The 18849-nt window shown below is 37.2% G+C and overlaps 2 protein-coding genes across 3 annotated transcripts; one reads left to right on the top strand and one right to left on the bottom strand.

Moving 5' to 3' along the window:
• Positions 1-5473: 5473 nt before the first annotated feature.
• On the top strand, positions 5474-8424 carry LOC108412047 (phospholipase A2-like). The gene is made up of 4 exons (XM_017683908.2): positions 5474-5584; positions 6133-6289; positions 6885-7012; positions 8197-8424. The coding sequence occupies exons 1-4, from the start codon at positions 5551-5553 to the stop codon at positions 8319-8321; spliced, it is 444 nt and encodes a 147-aa protein (XP_017539397.1). The 5' UTR covers positions 5474-5550; the 3' UTR covers positions 8322-8424.
• A 695-nt stretch (positions 8425-9119) lies between these two features.
• prkab1b (protein kinase, AMP-activated, beta 1 non-catalytic subunit, b) lies at positions 9120-18395 on the bottom strand. 2 transcript variants are annotated; one of them, XM_017683914.2, is made up of 8 exons: positions 18318-18395; positions 17149-17323; positions 16757-16908; positions 15062-15155; positions 12930-13044; positions 11637-11770; positions 10799-10867; positions 9120-9775 (listed from the first exon to the last, which is right to left on the bottom strand). In XM_017683914.2, exons 2-8 carry the CDS (start codon positions 17293-17295, stop codon positions 9698-9700), a joined length of 789 nt encoding a protein of 262 aa, XP_017539403.1. In that variant the 5' UTR covers positions 17296-17323; positions 18318-18395; the 3' UTR covers positions 9120-9697. The 2 variants fall into 2 exon arrangements, with proteins under 2 accessions (XP_017539403.1, XP_017539404.1); XM_017683915.2 differs by having other exon boundaries at positions 17149-17316; positions 18318-18385.
• Positions 18396-18849: the final 454 nt, after the last annotated feature.

Here is an 18849-nt window from a genome sequence, read left to right as displayed (position 1 = left end):
TTGTGCCTAGAGCTTATTTGTGACAAGGTTGTCTGGCTCGAGGGAAACTAGTCAGGCTCTACGCCAACTCACATAGACACACACACACACTTTCACAATCTTACACTTTCGTTTTACAGTCATTCCTTTCGTTTTACAGTCATTCCTTTAGTTTAACAGTCATTCGTTTAGTTTACAGACATTCCTTTAGTTTTATAGTCATTATTTTAGTTTAACAGTCATTCCTTTAGTTTTAATTATTCTTGTAGTTTTACTGACATGCCTTTAGTTTACAGTCATTCTTTTCTTTTACAGACATTCCTTTAGTTTTATAGTCATTCATTTATTTTACAGTCATTCCATTAGTTTAACAGTCATTCCTTTAGTTTTAATTATTCTTGTATACAGATATGCCTTTAGTTTACAGTCATTCTTTTCTTTTACAGACATTCCTTTAGTTTTATAGTCATTCATTTATTTTACAGTCATTCCATTAGTTTAACAGTCATTCCTTTAGTTTTAATTATTCTTGTATACAGATATGCCTTTAGTTTACAGTCATTCCATTCTTTTACAGACATTCCTTTAGTTTTATAGTCATTCATTTATTTTAGTCATTCCTTTAGTTTTAATCATTCTTGTAGTTTTACAGACATTGCTTTATTTTACAGTTATTCCTTTAGTTTTACAGTTGTTCCTTTAGTTTTACAGATATTCCTTTATTTTACAGTTATTCCTTTATTTTACAGACATTCCTTTAGTTTTATAGTCATTCCTTTATTTTACAGTGCTTTAGTTTAACAGTCATTCCTTTACTTTTAATTATTCTTGTAGTTTTACAGTTGTTCCTTTAGTTTTACAGTTATTCCTTTAGTTTTACAGTTGTTCCTTTAGTTTTACAGTCATTCTTGTAGTATAACAATCATTTTTTTTAGTTTTAATTATTCTTGTAGTTCTACAATCATTCCTTTAGTTTTACAGTCATTCCTTCAGTTTTACAGTCATTCCTTTATTTTACAGTCATTCCTTTAGTTTTACAGACATTCCTTTAGTTTGAATTATTCTTGTAGTTTTACTGACATGCCTTTAGTTTACAGTCATTCTTTTCTTTTACAGACATTCCTTTAGTTTTATAGTCATTCATTTATTTTACAGTCATTCCTTTAGTTTTAATTATTCTTGTATACAGACATGCCTTTAGTTTACAGTCATTCCATTCTTTTACAGACATTCCTTTGGTTTTATAGTCATTCATTTATTTTAGTCATTCCTTTAGTTTTAATCATTCTTGTAGTTTTACAGACATTGCTTTATTTTACAGTTATTCCTTTAGTTTTACAGTTGTTCCTTTAGTTTTACAGTTATTCCTTTATTTTACAGTTATTTCTTTATTTTACAGACATTCCTTTAGTTTTGTAGTCATTCCTTTATTTTACAGTCCTTTAGTTTAACAGTCATTCCTTTACATTTAATTATTCTTGTAGTTTTACAGTTGTTCCTTTAGTTTTACAGTCATTCTTGTAGTATAACAGTCATTCTTTTTAGTTTTAATTATTCTTGTAGTTCTACAGTCATTCCTTTATTTTACAGTCATTCCTTTAGTTTTACAGACATTCCTTTAGTTTGAATTATTCTTGTAGTTTTACAGACATTCCTTTAATTTTATAGTCATTCCTTTATTTTACAGTCATTCCTTTAGTTTAACAGTCATTCGTTTAGTTTTAATTATTCTTGTAGTTTTATAGACATTCCTTTAGTTTTACAGTCTTCCTTTAGTTTTACAATTATTCCTTTCATTTTACAGACATTCCTTTAGTTTTATAGTCATTCCTTTAGTTTTACAGTCATGCCTTTATTTTACAGATGTTCTTGTATATTTATTGTTACATTAAGATTCTAAGTTTTTAATGCTAATAAATCCTCCGAATGGCAGTAATGATTAACTCAGCTGGCACGCAGAGAGGTCAGTGTTGTGAGGGCTCTGGGAAGTGCACCAAAATTCACAAGTGCTGATTACATGCAGAGAACTCTTTCTCTATAAAATTAACCCAGGTATACATCAAACTGTTACTGATGAGAAATTAAAGTGAACAATGGCTGAGTAATATCAAGAGGACAGGAAATAATAGATAACTACAACTAATCTACATGTAATCAGAACACTATTACGGAATGACAAAGAGGAGCTCACCATTATAAGTGACCAGAGAAATGACCATGCAGTAGGCCAGTTTAAGAAGTGCAATTGAACATTTAAAAGAAAACAATCATTTCTTAACTGGTCAATCAGAACACCATTTGACACCATTCCTGTAGTTTTACAGCAGCTTCTGTAATTTTACAGCTATTCTTTTAGTTTTACTGTCATTCCTATAGATTTACAGCAGTTTCTGTAATATTATGGTCTTTCTTCTAGTGTTATTTAGTCCTGCAGTTGTGCAGCCAGTCTCACTGTATTTTTTAAAAATGTTTCTGGTTTAACTTGCATTGTGGTAACAGTCTCTCCTGTAGTTCCTGTAGATTTGGTCTTTTAGTCATTTTTGTATTTTTACAGTCATTCATTTAATTTCAGAGGCATTCATGTAGTTTTACAGACATTTCTGTAGTTTTTAGTTTCATTTCTTTAGTTTTACAGGCCTTGTAGTAGTCTTACAGTAATCCCTATAGTTTTAGTCATTCCTGTAGTTTTACAGTCATTCTTGCAGCTTAACAGTCATACCTTTAGTTTTAATTATTCTTATAGTGTTATAGTCATTCCTGTAGTTTTACAGACACTCTTGTAGTTTAACAGTCATACCTTTAGTTTTAATTATTCTTATAGTTTTAGTTATTGTAAAATTGGTACTTTACAGTTACCACTTCTCAAGCTTCTTGATTCTCAAGCTTCACAGATGCCTCTATAGTTGTACTTTTATAGTTGTACAATTACTTTTGTAGTTGTATAGTCATTCCTGTTTTTTTTCTCACATATTTCTGAGGTTTACATGCATTGTGGTAGCTTTACAGTTACTCCTGTAGTTCAGGTAGATTTCAGTCTTTTAGTCATTTTTGTATTTTTACATCCGTTCCTTTAATTTCACAGGCTTTGTTGTAGTTTTACAGACATTTCTGTAGATTTTAGTCATTCCTGTAGTTTTACAGTTATTACAGCAGTATTACAGTTGTTCTTCTAGTTTAGTCATTCATGTAGTTGTGCAGCCAGTCTTGTAGTTTTACAGTTACCACAGTAGTTTTGCAGTAATCCAAGTTTTTTATAATAATTCTTGAGCTTTTATAGATAGATAGTTTATAGATAGTTTTACAGACATGTCGGTAATTTTACAGTTATTTTTGTAGTTTTACAGCCATTCCTTTAGTTTTACAGTCATTCCTGTAGTTCTACAGACATTCCTTTATAGTTTTAATTATTCTTATAGTTTTACAGTCATTCCATTGGTTTTACAATCATTCCTTTATTTTACAGATGTTCCTGTATATTTATTGTTACATTTAGATTCTACATTTTTAATGCTAATAAATCAACCGAATGGCAGTGATGATTAAAATCAGCTGACACGCAGAGAGCTCAGTGCTGTGAGGGCTCTGGGAAGTGTGCCAAAACTCACAAGCACTGATTACATGCAGAGAACTCTTTCTCTATAAAATTAACCCAGGTATACATCAAATTTGCCTTTACCTTCACTCTCAGAAGTAAAGCTTGAACAGTTCTTTAAAATTGACCTTGCCTTATACTACATGGAGAGTCTTTCATTCTTAAAAAGGTTCTTCACACTCACCAATCACATTTACAAAAATCTCTGCAAAGAGCCCTTTTAGCACCTTCATTTTTGAGACTGTGCAAATATTGATTGGACAGTTTCGGTGTTTTTGATACACTGATGGTGGTTTGTTGTGCAGTAGTTGTGCATAAATATGAAAACCTGACAACTAGAGAACTTTTGGAAGTGCATTTAACCATCCTGGTATCTTCACATTTATTAACATCTTTTGTGTTTGGGGTTCATTTGTTTCCAGCAAACCTCTGGGAAATATTAAAGTTTAGGGCCGTACTTTAGGGAACTTTTAAAGACTGTAAAATTTGTGCTATACTGCCCTCAATATCATCCAAAACAATCAAAACAAATGGTGTAAATTGTTGATTTTTCTTCTTTCTATGGGACACTGAAAACATATCAACATGTTCATTTCACATTCACCCAGTTGTCCCCATTAAATTAGGAAAAGTCATTAAATATTAAGCACTTATTTAGAGACGTTAAACATTGAATGAGGTCAAAATGACCCAAAGACAACAACAGCATCCATTCTAAAGCTAAATTGATGAGCGATCTCAGTGTCCTACCTTATTCTTTAACGTCCAGCACCTGCACATCCAGCAAAGCCAGCAATGTTGTTCTGTAAAGATTTTCATGAACAGCCAGCCACTGAAAATGAAACGAAACCAAAGTTTGGCATTAGAGTCTGTTTTTCCTTTGCATTCACTCTATTATCTCTTTATTTGTCTTAGATGATATATCACACATCCAATCTCCTCTTCATTCAACTCTCTGTCTTTCTTTGGCTCTATTGAGTGTCTCGTCTGCACATCCTATATGTGAGCCAACCTGTCTGACGGCAATCCACTGCACAGCATCCCACACCCTATCTATTTATCATCATCCCTCCCACCCTCATCTGTTTATCATCCACTCTCAGCACTATTTACACTATTTAATCACTATTATGTGTGTAAGAAGTGAAAAAAAATCACTTCAATAACTTACATGAGCACCATGGAAAGGTGAATGTGAAGTTGGGATGGGCATTTCAAGACTAGAAGCATTGCAAACATCTTTAAAAAAACATCTTAAACAGGTAATGCAACCATGACTGAGACCTGTTATGTGTGAAGATGGGTTGAGGTTTGGCACTTTGCCAAATGATGCATACAGTTTGATAGAAAGGATTTTAGGAATTCTACCTTCTGCAATGTATAAGACCATCAACAGATTCAGGGAATATGGATAAATCTCTGTAGATAAAGGAAAAAGCTGTAAACCACAATTCAATGCCTGTGACCTTCAACCCCTCAGATGACAGTGCAATTTAAAAACCGGCATCTTTCTGTGATGAAGTCATCTCAAAGGTTCAGGAACACTTTGACAAACTGTTGTCAGTAAACACTGTTTATCTCTGCATCCGCAAATGCAGGTAAAGTATATATCTGCACTGTAAAAACTCAGATCAACTTTGAACTCAGAGCTTAAATAGTTCCTCATGATTAGACAAAGAGCACTGACTGTGCTTAGAAGAACCATAATCATAATCACATTATGATTATGCATCATGAAACTAATGTTCCAAAGGTGCTAAAAGTAGCGAATGTGAACTCAGATTCGAAGTTTAAGGGGTTAAGTGGTACTGTTGCTGCCCAAACTTGTCCAATCAGCTGAATCTTCTTCCCATCCTCCCTCATCCCTCTGTTGTTCCTCCCACAGTCCTCCTTCATCTGCAGCGTTCCCACCACTCCTCCCTTTCTCTGTATTTTTAAGGACCGTCCAGCAGGAGGATTTTTCATACCTTCAAGCAACCATGCAGCTCTCCTGGCTTCTGCTCTTTGCCTCAGGTGAGTCTACAGCCGTTATGAATCAGTAACTACAGGTGAGTCCATAAGAAACAGATGAGACTACAGCCGCATATGAGTGTGAAGTCGTGGGTGGATTCGTTGTTCTAGGTTCATCTACTCTCTGACCTAACTAGTCCACATGGAACATTGCAGATAGGCCTTGGTATGAGGTGAGGTCTTGCTTGTCTGGAATGGAAACCTGCAGTCACACCGGCTCTGATTGGACACCCCTGCCTGAGGCTCATGTGTTGCCTAAGGTCATCGTGCCCAATGCCAAGCATCATTTAGAGATATATAATGAATAAATGAATAAATATAAATGCTGTGCAGCTTTGGAAAAGCTATCCAGAGTTATGGTGCTCCAGTGACCACCTTTGGGATGGGTTGGAGTGATATATGAGTTGAGGAGGTACTTTTGATTTTGGCATAAATGTTAAGACGAGCAGGTATCTGAATGCTTTTGGACCTACAGTGTCCATCAAACATTCCAAGGAGGGTCTGAAGAATTTTAGGTATAATGCAAGAACCTTCTGATGTTCCTCTTGCAGTGTGTGCAGTGCATGGGGCTACGGTGCCCCGTGCCTTATGGCAGTTTGCTCAGATGATCCAGTGTGTCCAGCCCAGTGTGAACCCCTTCATCTACAACAACTATGGCTGCTTCTGCGGATTCGGGGGGGGTGGCACCCCCGTAGACCCATTGGACCGGTATGGAACAACGAGTAGATGACAATAGACTTAAAAATCAGTCTGAGACAAAGTGCAACAAATATATTGACTATATATATATATATATATATAGCTTTCGACCTACAAAACAAAACCTCATATCTCCATTTTTGTGGTTTTATACTTTTATTAAAGAATTTTAAAATACTAGCTGAACTAGCTGAACCATAGTGGACCTGCCATATGTGAAGGTCTATGACCACAGCTGCTCCAACAATAACGTCACCTGCTCAGGTAAATGAATGCAGGTCATAAACACACAATATTCCCTCAAGCTTATACCCCAAGAAGCATACGCCCCACCAATTACCCTAGTGCTACCTGCAAGCCTCACCTTATAGTGGCCTCTAGTATCTCTAATAGACTTGATTATGTGGTCTCTGACACTGTATGAACAAATGTACATCAGCATATCTAAAACACACTTTGGAGTGGGCAAAGTTGTCAATTAGAATTTTTGACAAACTATCGCGTCATGTAGATGTATGCTAGAGATTTTAAATGCTGTTCAAACATATAAAAGGCAACGCAAACTTCTAAAGGCATGCTATGAACTATTTTACTCATTGCTCAGGTGCTGTGAAGTGCATGACAAGTGCTATGCAAATGCTAAGAGACTTCCGGAATGCCGCCCCATAGTGGACCTGCCATATGTGAAGGTCTATGACCACAGCTGTTCCAACAATAAGGTCATCTGCTCAGGTAAATTAATGCAGGTCATAAACACACAATATTCCCTTATCTCAAATGCAGTTGATCAACCAACATGTTTGGTGTGCACAGTGTGCTAACTTGTCTCAAACTGTGTGTAGTTGTTTAGTATCTCTGATAGACATGATTTTGTAGTTTCTGACACTGTATGACTGTTACTTATAAACATGGAGCTATGGACAAAATAAAGGTTGTGAGATGACTGCTAGCACTGTTTTCAGCTATGTCCCGAATTTTGTCCATTTCTGTAAATTGGATTTTTTGTTAAAGTCCTTTAATGTCAGAATTGTGTAGCAAACAAAAACCTTTGCTTTTCTAATTTCCAGTCTTTGATTGTGTGTAGACGGGTCATTCCCACGACCCTCTAACAATGTCCATAAATATTTTTGTTACAATCACCACACTGATAAAAATATTCAAATAACTGGAGCTCTGAATGTTACAGCAAACTGTTATTCTTTTTTCTGCTGTAGGTTTTGAACCTAATTCTTCATTACTGCAAATGAGCTGAAAAATCTGTTATTCATCATTTCTTTTGCTTGTTTTAATTAAGAAAAGTTTGTATTCAGTGCTGAATGCTCTAACTTTAATGTATGTTGGTACATAAAACTATATAATGTTTATCATGTATATAAAAAAAACAAAAACAAACATCTCCAAAATAGTAACTTTACAGGAGAGAGTAAAAACACCCTTAACTTCAAATGTAAAACTATGTGTTTTATGTATATGTTTGTGTGTATATTATAATATATAATATATATATATATATATATATATATATACATGAAAAAGAGGAAAAAATATTTAAAAATGTACACATTCATCTTCAGCGCTTACTCTGACAATATGAAATACATCATTTAAAAACATTATTAAATGTTATCACTGTTTTTATATACTAACGTGGAAAACAGTTCTTAAGTTTGAATTTTAAAGTAAATTTTTTGGGTTGGATACTTGTGCTGGTCACGTTTGTAATGGTGTCAGAAGAACACTTTACATCTCTTTTTTTGACATGATTTGAAAACACAGTTTTTTTTTTACATTAACATACAATGTAAATTAAGAATGTTTTCTTCTTCAATAAACTTACAATTTTCAAGGTTTTGTGTACATCAGTGATGATACGCTGGGGTAATATAACCATATAGAGTATCTGTGTTTGTTTTTAGGCTCCAATGATAAATGCCAGGCTACTGTGTGTGAATGTGACCGGGTTGCTGCCAACTGCTTTGCCCAGTATCAACATGCTTACAACTCCAACCACAAGAACTTGGACAAAAGCCTGTGCAAATGACAAACTGACCTCAAATCTGAGGACTGAAAACTGCAATTAATGTGATGATTTCTGACAAAATGTACCCGAAGGAAAAAATAATAACAGGGTGACAGAAACAAACTGCAGTTTGTTTGAGTTGTTTTTACTGTAATAATTGTTCTTGGGTTCATCACACAGATGATAGCTTTGGTAAACACAAAGAGTCTTTCTAAGATATGAGTGTGTTTGCACATACACGACTGAGATATGAGCAGATGTTTTACTCCCAGCGATTTATTTTTGTACAATCCTGACAGGAATAGTAAGCTTTGATCTTGGTCAGTGGAAAAAATCTACACTCAAGTTTATTAATATAACTTCATTTTTATTTATTAACCATTTAATTTGGACAATGTTGATAAAACAGAATAATACCATGGACATCATAGATATCAAAAAACACACCTTTAAAAATATCTATGGGTTTAAATGCTATAACAAGTCAAATTTTACAGGCATGTTATAATAATTACATATAAAAATCAAGTAATGGTTTCTTGGACCCCTGCAAATATCAGCTTATATCGCTGTTGTCAGACGAAAACCTTGTATCTCCAAACTTTACACGAGAAGGAAAAAACTTATTTTACTTTCAATGTAAGTCAATGGAACCAGACATTTTTCCAAGTCATTTGAAGTAATTTCTTTTGGTCCATTCATCATGAAATTACATACAGTGGAAAGAACAACACGTATTTTCAGATATGTCAAAAACTGAAAAACACCAAAAATGGAGATACAAGGTTTTACATTTACGGCATTTGGCAGATGCTCTTATCCAGAGCAGATCCAATTGGATCATTTTACACAGGTAGGCGAAGGCAGTGTTAGGAGTCTTGCCCAAGGACTCGTATTGGTATAGTGTAGGGTGGTTACCCAGGCGGGGATTGAACCCCAGACTACACTATAACCCCAGTCTAATCTATAACAGATTATCATCACTGTCCTAACAAACTATTGGTCATTTTATAGGAAAAGGAGAAAAACACTCTTTATTTAACCCCTTAAATGTCCAGGCCCAGAATTTCATTACACACTCCTATGATCTATGAGTAGCTCAGTCAGTTTGCACTAAAGTCCCTGTAGTTACTGAATAATAAGCCTTAGTATTTAAAAAGCCTGGGATTTTAGCAAGTTAACTAAGTTAATTCATATTAATGTTATTCTGTTGGTCCGGATGTCATGAAAAATATAAATGCAAATGTAAAGGGCAGCTTGAGTCAAGGTTTTGATAGGACAGTGATGATATCCAATCAGCTTTCAGTGCTTTTTTTGGTCTCATAATCTTATAATACTTTTTGTTTAAATAGTGTTGATAAATTCCAGATGAGCTTTTCCCAGCTTATAGTGTCTGATCATATGGGTTTATACAGCAGTGTAGTCACGTATTTCTTTTTGTAGCGATGAGTGGCACTAAGAACCATCACACCATCCTGTCAGGAGAAAAAATAAATAAATAAAAAAAACTGTGAAATTCTGCATATTAAAATATACACCCTGTCCACTTTATCAGAAACACCTGGAGGTGGCCAAAACTGAGAGATGCGCCAACACCAGAAACGTCTTAACATTGAAATCTGTTTGGTCTCCATGACGACTTCAGTACAGACTGAATTACAGAATAAGAGTTCCTCACTTCATAACCTCATCATAAACTCCAGATTAGAAAACAGCATCACACAAACATCCTAACTAGACTAAACCTCCTAAACCCTGTCCTATCGTTCAGTACTTTTACTTTATACTTAAGTACATTTGAAGGTAAATACTTTAGTACTTTTACTCAAGTGGAGGTCTAAAGGGAGGAACTTCTACTTTTACTGGAGGAATATTTTACCTTGCGTGTCTCTACTTTAACTCCAGTACATGATCTGTGGAGGAGGCGGGGCTGAACATTTGTCTGTTTATTAGGGGGAGTAACGTTAGTGCACTTGGCTTAAACGTTTGGGAAATGGAGACTGAAACTGAGGTTTCTAGGCATCAGACCTGAAAGTTGTTTGATGACTTTGATTGAGTAGGTTAAGATTTTCTAACTGGAGATAAGACACCGTAAGATAAGATTCCTAAATGAAGATCAGATTTGCTTCTGTGATACGAATTTGTGGAAAATATTATCTTGACCTGTCAGATCTTAACACAAAAAGAGGAGGTTTCAGATCCATTAATATCGGCCAATATCGATATCGACTCTATCTAACCCGACTGACCTGATATTTATACAATCACATTTTTAAAATATTTTATTTTGGTAGAATGTTCTGTGTCACAAATAACACACATTCAGCTCGACTAAAAGGCATTTACTGGTTGGGTTGTATAGATTAGATGCTTCAGAACACCTATTATTGTTTACTTACTGTATATATTTAGTAATTACTATTCTATGATTAACAATAGGAATCATATTAAACAACAAAGGTAAATGTAAGATATTTTTATTTTCTGTTCTATTGTACCTTGATGGAGAGAGCATACAGGTGGTTCAGCATCACATGGTTGGGTTCAGGGAGCAGAGTTGGATCACACTGTACATCAGAACAGACACACAACACATCGGTTTAAACAAGGTCGTACGTCAGCTTGAAGGTCATCATTCAACTGCATCGAGGTTCAAGTGTCAGAATGAGTTATATTTGATTATAATAACATCCAATAAAGTACTCAATTTTAGGATAAAATAAAATATTCTGGTTATTCTCAGACATAAAAAGCCTTGGTGTATTGCCATAATCAGAGGTGCCCAAGGTTGTTCTCTCGTCTCACCCAAACAAAAACCATCATGTTACAAGTTAAGTCGAATTTTACATACACCAATCAGGCAGAACGTTCTGACCACCTCCTCGTTTCTACACTCACTTTCCACTTTATCAGCTCCACTTACTGTATAGCTGCACTCTGTAGTTCTACAGTTACAGACCATCTGTTTCTCTGATACTCTGTTACCCTGTTCTTCAGTGGTCAGGACCCCCATGGACCCTCACAGAGCAGGTACTATTTGGGTGGTGAGTATCAGAGAAACAGATGGACTACAGTCTGTAACTGTAGAACTACAGAGTGCAGCTATACAGTAAGTGGAGCTGATAAAGTGGACAGTGAGCGTAGAAACGAGGAGGTGGTCAGAATGTTACGCCTGATTGGTGTAGTTTAAGACATAACTGTGAAATTGTACCACAAAAACTGAATTTAAGATTTCATGACGCATTTAAAAATAAAATTTCAGTGCAAAGATAACAAAACATGTTAAGGCTAAACAGCCTGTATGTCTGTAACACTGAGGACTAAACCGTGACTCACAGAGACTCCGGTGTCTTTGTTGAGCAGGACCTGCAGCAGGTGGGGTGGGAGAATCGGGGGCGACCGTAGCCGATCCTCAGATTTAGTGCTGTACGGATCCTGATGGTACGGTCCAGGAGGAGAACCGGACAAGTCTGAGAGAAAACAGGTTGCATAAAGCTCAGTGAAAAATCGACAAACATCATCTTCAACCTCCTGTATGAGCTGTGCTGGAGCTACGGAGCCCATTTAGCTTATGAATAAGACAGGGTCATTAGCAGCAGCATGCTAACCGCAAGCCTACATCATTACATATTAAATAAATGAATGAATGGTTTCTGACACCGTGTGACTCACTGTTACCTGTAAACCGAGGCTGCCACTGTTTTTACCTATCAGACATGCTTCTATCTAGAGGTGGGCAATGTGGCAAAATGTGATATCACGATATTAAGGATGTTTTCATGATACACGATACATCACACTACTTATCTGACATCTGATAAGTTGGAACATACAAAGTAGCACCGTGTTTTAAAAATACCAGGCTGGAGTGGCACACATCTGAGTTTTTGCCCTGACGTGACTCAGATCTGGTGTTTTCAGGGCTGTGTGGACACAAATCTGATCTTTTCAAATCCGATCTGAGCCACTTTCATATGTGGTCCTAGATCAGATACGTATCCGAGTCGTGGCCATGTGACCTTAATGTGAAGCTCAGATCGGAATTCATGTGCTTTTTTTCCCACTGAGCTGCGGCATCATTCAGCGTTACCATGGCAACAGCGCCGAACAGACGTTAATGCCTGCAAACGGTGGAAAAGCAGCTCGTCTCACCTTTTCCTCCTCCGTCTGGCTCTAATAATGAAGCTGAGAGCTGATCAGAGTTAATGATCTTCTCAGAGAAGCTCGTTCTGCTCGTTAGTTTGTGCTGATGATGCAGCGATTCAGTCACGTGACGTCACTGAGTAGGAGGAGCTCATGAGGGACAGTTCAGAAGCCGATGACCGATCTGAGTCACTGACCTAAACGAGGGTGAACCGTCGAGTCAGAGAGATCGGATTTGAGGAAAAAAATGGATTTGAGCAGTGAGGCTTGTAATGTGAACTTGGCCTAAATGATCTCTCTTTGTGATCAGACATGCAGTACAGAAGTGTTTAAGTAAGATATCCACGATAAACTACATCACATTAACCACAGATGTGATGTCATTTATCATGATAACGATCAGTGCTGTCATGGACTGAGTAAGTCTGCCCAAATCTTTTTTGCCATTAAGCGTTTAAATCGCTAAACCTCTTCATGGCTTCTGACCTGACATGTCGGCACACTTCTCAGAGTCCGTCTTCAGGGCGTCAAACACCTCAAAGTCCGTCTTCTTCACCTGGATGATGTTGTTCACTGTACCTGACTTGCTGGTCACCACAGGCTGAGAAAGAGTGAATCAAGTACTAATCAGTGATCCACTGAAATGAAACCGAAACTGAAATTCTTCACACACTCAGCTGAAAAAAGTTCTGCTTTCAAAAAGAATTCTTTTAAATGTAATCGGCTTATTTAAGCTTCGGAATAAATGCAGTAACGCTGACGATGCTTCACAGGCAATAATCAGAACAAGAGGACTATTTCAATATCAAACAGCTTCCTAAATAGTATTACATACTAAAATAGTACATTTAGGAAAATATCGCTGCTCTCGGAAGAAAACCTCGTATCTCCAGATTGGTAACTTTACAGGAGAAGGAGAAAATCTATTTTCATTTTAATGGAAGTCAATGGAACCTAAAGTTTTTCCAAGTCATTTTGGGCCGTTTCTTTTGGTCCATTCATCATGAGGTATTTTCAAATTCTGTGTAGCGTTGTAGAGCGATGAGGAGGCGGATGCATGAGCGAGATTTATTACGGGCAAATCCAGGGTCATGGTCATAACAGTCCAAGGTCAGTGAGCCAAGATGAAGAGAACGGGGGGCGGACATAACGTAAAGAAAACACAAGATAAACACAATGGACAGTAAACACTTCAAACCGTACAAACAACACAAAGACCAACCAACAACTAGGAAAGACACAGGGCTTAAATACACCCGGGATAACGAGGGATAACAGGACACAGGTGGAAAACACAGGTGGTAACAATCGGGGCGGAATCTGAAAACAAGGGGGCTGGACTGGGAAGATAAACGACAGCACATTGACACGTAAACAAAAGCACATGGAAGACCAAAACACAAGCACATGGATGTCTGGGAGGGGCCAATCGTGACATGTCAAAAACTGAAAAACACCAAAAATGGATTTACGAGGTTTTCTTCTGACAGCAGCAAGATAATACTTCAAAGTATGGCCATACAAGACTAATGCCCATCTTAAGCTGAATCCCAGAGAGCTATATTGATGGAAAACGCCTCGTTTTTAAATATGTAAATCATATGGACGAGTCTAGCAGTCCAGCAGGGGGCGCTATTAGTACAGAAATCACTTCAGTGTTCGTCATTTGGAGAACGGCAGTGAACCCACACCAGGAGGATCTAACCAAAGTAAGATTACTACAGCAAGACACTATATAGTCCAGTATTATTCGTGTGATTTCCATTTTAAATATTCATTAATTCTGTTAAAAGTGTACAGAGCGCAGCTGCAGAGGTCCGAGTTTGTGTGTTTCACTATCGATTGGAACGTCTCTATGCAGGACAGTGAAGAAACACCATTTTTAAATGTTTCTCATTTTCACTATCATTCAGACTAATTTTGAGTTTTAGGTGTGAGACTTATTTTTCCTGTTTCTCTTGCAGTAGTTGAATTTTCAGCACTTGCCTAGTGATAATTAGCCTTCACTGGGTCAAAACCAAAAGCTGTACCATTGATATCACAGCACAAACTTATGACAGTGTTTTAGGGCCACTGTTTAAAAAATAATAATAATAAACCTTAAGAATAAAGTCATAACATTTAGAGAAAAATCGTAAAATTTTGAGAATGAAGTAATATTTCGTTAATAAAGTCGTAAAGTCACGGGAATACACTTGCGATATATATGGAGGATAAAGTGGTCTAACTGTAGGGGGGCTGCCATACCGTGTTGGGGCCTCGGCTGCTGTACCGGCGATGATGAAGAAGCCGAGCAATACTGGGACTTTTCCTGATATTAATGCCACTGCTGTCATTTTATGACCTTATTCTCAAAATATTACAATTTTATTCTCCAAATATTATGACTCTCAAAATATCATACAGTACGACTTTGTGATTTAAAATATTCTGACTTTATTCTCAAAGTCCACTATTTTCATTTTTTAAACAGTGTCCCTAAAACGCCCTCGTGCTGACTATATTAATAATCAGTGATGTTTATTTTTGCTTTTGACTGAGGTTTTTAAGTCATTTCTGGTGGCTGGAATTTGGAGGTACACTCAGTATCAGTGAACGCTGAGAAAGGACACATGTACCTGCTTAGGATCCAGAGTCCAGTGTCCGTCCACATGGAACTTATACTGGTGCTCTCCCTCCGGCAGGTCAACGATCGCCACAAAGTTATTGTGACTATGAGGCAGACAGAGAAATGAAGGGGCGTTATCGTCACATCAGCATAAGCAGCAGTTTCCAACACGTACCACGGCGTTAAATTGGCCAGGAAACATTCAGCTCTCCATGTTTACTGTAAACAAACGAATATTCTGCCATGACTGCAAACACACAGTGACCTCTAGTGGTTCAAATGTAAACAGCACGATCTCTAATTAGACTCAGTGAGAAATCTCTTGAAGGGTCTGTGTGAGGACTCACATGTCAAATAATTCACAGTAGATACTGAATAATTTATAGTAGATACTGAATAGTTCACAGTAGATACTGAATAATCCATAATAGATACTGAATAGTTCACAGTAGATACTGAATAGTTCACAGTAGATACTGAATAATTCATAATAGATACGGAATAGTTCATAGTAGATACTGAATAGTTCATAGTAGATACTGAATAGTTCATAGTAGATACTGAATAATTCATATTGGGTACTAAATAATTCATAGTAGATACTGAATAATTCATAGTAGATACTGAATGTTTCATATTAGATACTGAATAGTTCATAGTAGATACTGAATAATTCATATTGGGTACTAAATAATTCATAGTAGATACTGAATAGTTCATAGTAGATACTGAATAATTCATAGTAGATACTGAATAGTTCATAGTAGATACTGAATGTTTCATATTAGATACTGAATAATTCATATTGGGTACTAAATAATTCATAGTAGATACTGAATAGTTCATATTAGATACTGAATAATTCATAGTAGATACGGAATAATTCATATTGGGTACTAAATAATTCATATTAGATACTGAATAATTCATAGTAGATACTGAATAATTCATATTGGGTACTAAATAATTCATAGTAGATACGGAATAGTTTATAGTAGATACTGAATAGTTCATAGTTCAGGGGATGGAGGGTGTGCGGTTCGGTGACCTCAGGGTCTCATCGCTGCTGTTTGCAGATGATGTGGTCCTATTGGGGACATCAGGCCGTGAACTTCAGCTTTCGCTGGATCGGTTTGCAGCCGAGTGTGAAGCGGCCGGGATGAGAATCAGTACCTCTAAATCCGAGGCCATGGTTCTCACTGAATAATAAATCTGCACTGTTATGCGTGTTTCACTCTTGAGTTCTTTCCCCACCACTCAGGGTTGCCAGATTCATCGTTTCCCCCAAAATTGTGGCTAGTCTGAAAGTGCAGTGCAGGTGGAAATTACACTGTTGCACAGAGCAGCAAGACCGTAAACACAGCTACAAACTGTGACCACGGCAACGCTCCAGAGATTCTGTCCAATCAGAGTGGAGTGTGTGACAACATCTGCGCCTTTTCAAGTTCTTTAATGTAAATTTTTCCTCTTTCATGTCATTTTTTGTCGAGTGACACTTCTCGTCTAGACTACAAACTGCCCTTCTTAGAATCTCTTAAAAGGCTCTGTGTGTGTTTTTTTATTGTTTCTTTTATTTTATTATTTGGCCTTTTTGAAATAAAGCTGATTATTTAATTATCAAAATAATAATTAAATTATGTGATTGCTAATATAATTGACAGTTGACAGCCCAGGTGAACTCATTTCCAGCTGACGGTGCGCTGACCTCTTGGACAGCGGGATTTTGTTGGCCCAGTTGTTGAATGATCCAGACACATAAACATCCTTGCCAGGGCCAGTCCACCGAAACACAGTGGGTCGCTCCTCTGGGGGGGCTTTAGAGTCAGTCTCAAGATCACGCTGCCATGCCAGAAACTCCTGGCAGAAAGAGAAACAGACAGACAGACAGAAAATAAGAATGTCTTCCAAACAGAGATTCCACTTTATTAGAAACACCCACCTTGTGCTTCCACTCACTGGCCACTTTATTAGAAACACCCACCTTGTGCTTCCACTCACTGGCCACTTTATTAGAAACACCCACCTTGTGCTTCCACTCACTGGCCACTTTATTAGAAACTCTACCTTGCTGGTATGTGTACAAGTTTCCTGAGTTACCTTGGCATCATCTGCCTGAAAGATGTCGGCATCTTCAGTGCTGTCCATTAATATTTTGGGTCGTGCTCCATCTTTGGCTCCACGGCTCTCCCTACGGTGGGCCTTCTCTTGGCCTGGAGCGCTTCTCTCACTGCTGGCGTTACCCATGGTCAATCACCTGCAGGACACCTGTAGACTGAAAAAATCTGTTTTAACCCTCTTAGGCTCTCCACGGTTGTGCATACACACACACACACACACACACACACACACACACACGCACGTATATGTCGCTACTGTCAGAACAAAACCTCCAAAAATCTCCAAACTGGTAAGTTTACAAGAGAGGGAAAAACATACTTTACTTATAATGTAAGTCAATGGAACCAGAACTTTCTCCAAATAATTTTGAGCTTTTTCTTTTGTTACAAAATCTGATTACTGTCCGACTCATGTAGACCCAAAGTTTTGCATAATCTGATTACGGAAAGTGCATGTAAACATGTTTCGGATTACCGATAAAATCAGATTTTCTGCAGTTGTCAGCTCTATTTTGGCTTGGTAAGTTTCTCTAGAACGGACCATGTTATGCCAAACCTTTCTGAACGACTCTGTTTACATCTTAACCGGTTAATTATGCTGAAATTTTGGGAAATGGATGAAGTTCCCCTTTAACTCTGAGCGAGTTCACTGCCTAATCTGACCGTTGACCGAGCTGAAAGTTCTCTGCGGTGAATCATTCGCGTTATTTCGCTGAAAAGCTCCGATAAACGACGAGGAGAAAAGATTAGAAATGGGGAGAAAAGAGGAGAAAAGAGGAGAAAAGGGGAGAAAAGGGGAGAAAATGAAAGAGCCGAGCTTTCTCTTCTTTAATCGTCCACAAAAGTTAGCGAGTGTCGCTAAAGCTAAAGTCGGCTTGTCGGAATTGTCCGTTCCACCTTAAATGGTGCAGCAGCTGCGTTCTGGCCCCTCAGGCGCCCCAATGTAACCTGCACCGTTTAAGGTGGACCGGTGAAATAGGAAAACAGGAAGCAGATATTGGTGAAGACCTTCAGATATTCGGGTAATTTAATGTTCAGTCTGTTGTCCGAACACACCACAGACCCGAAACCCCGCGGTGGGAGTACCTATGATATAAATATCCGTATAAATCCATATGAATCTCTATTCTGAGCGGTTTATTATCTTACCGTGTTTCTCAGCTGCTGTTTGTTTCTATCACTTCGCCATGTTCCTGCTGCACGAGACTCCTCCTCCGGCTCGCGCGCTGCTGCGCGTCATCATAACCATAATATTACATAAGGATAATAACACCGTTATTATTATTATTATTATTATTATTATTACAGCCAGTAATAATAATTTTACTTATTATTACAGTAAGAAGTCCATCTACCTGGGGAAGGAAGTCCCATTAACTGGGGTAAGTAGTCCCATTATCTGGGGTAAGAAGTCCATCTACCTGGGGTAAGAAGTCCCATTACCTGGGGTAAGAAGTCCATCTACCTGGGGTAAGAAGTCCCATTACCTGGGGTAAGAAGTCCTTCCACTTGGGGTAAGAAATAAAATATTTTTTTTCTTTGAATGGTGTGTTTATGTTAATATGTAAATGTATTATTATTATTATTATTAATAATATTATTATTATTATATCCACAATAACAATATAAAGAAAACAGTAAAGTTGTTGAATGTAAATTAATATCAGATGCTGTAAATCTG

Source organism: Pygocentrus nattereri, chromosome 29 (genome assembly GCF_015220715.1).
Source record: "Pygocentrus nattereri isolate fPygNat1 chromosome 29, fPygNat1.pri, whole genome shotgun sequence".
Lineage (NCBI taxonomy): Eukaryota > Metazoa > Chordata > Actinopteri > Characiformes > Serrasalmidae > Pygocentrus > Pygocentrus nattereri.
The sequence above is the reverse complement of the archived record's forward strand: the minus strand, read 5'-3'. Positions and strand labels throughout refer to the sequence as shown.

Coding starts and splice junctions, on each gene's coding strand:
- LOC108412047 (XM_017683908.2), top strand. CDS start 5,551: ATGCAGCTCTCCTGGCTTCTGCTCTTTGCCTCAG. Junction 5,585..6,132: donor GCTTCTGCTCTTTGCCTCAG/GTGAGTCTACAG, acceptor TTCCTCTTGCAG/TGTGTGCAGTGCATGGGGCT. Junction 7,013..8,196: donor CAATAAGGTCATCTGCTCAG/GTAAATTAATGC, acceptor GTTTGTTTTTAG/GCTCCAATGATAAATGCCAG.
- prkab1b (XM_017683914.2), bottom strand. CDS start 17,295: ATGGGTAACGCCAGCAGTGAGAGAAGCGCTCCAGGCCAAGAGAAGGCC. Junction 16,909..17,148: donor TTCAGGCAGATGATGCCAAG/GTAACTCAGGAA, acceptor TCTTTCTGCCAG/GAGTTTCTGGCATGGCAGCG. Junction 11,771..12,929: donor GAAGTGTGCCGACATGTCAG/GTCAGAAGCCAT, acceptor GTTTTCTCTCAG/ACTTGTCCGGTTCTCCTCCT.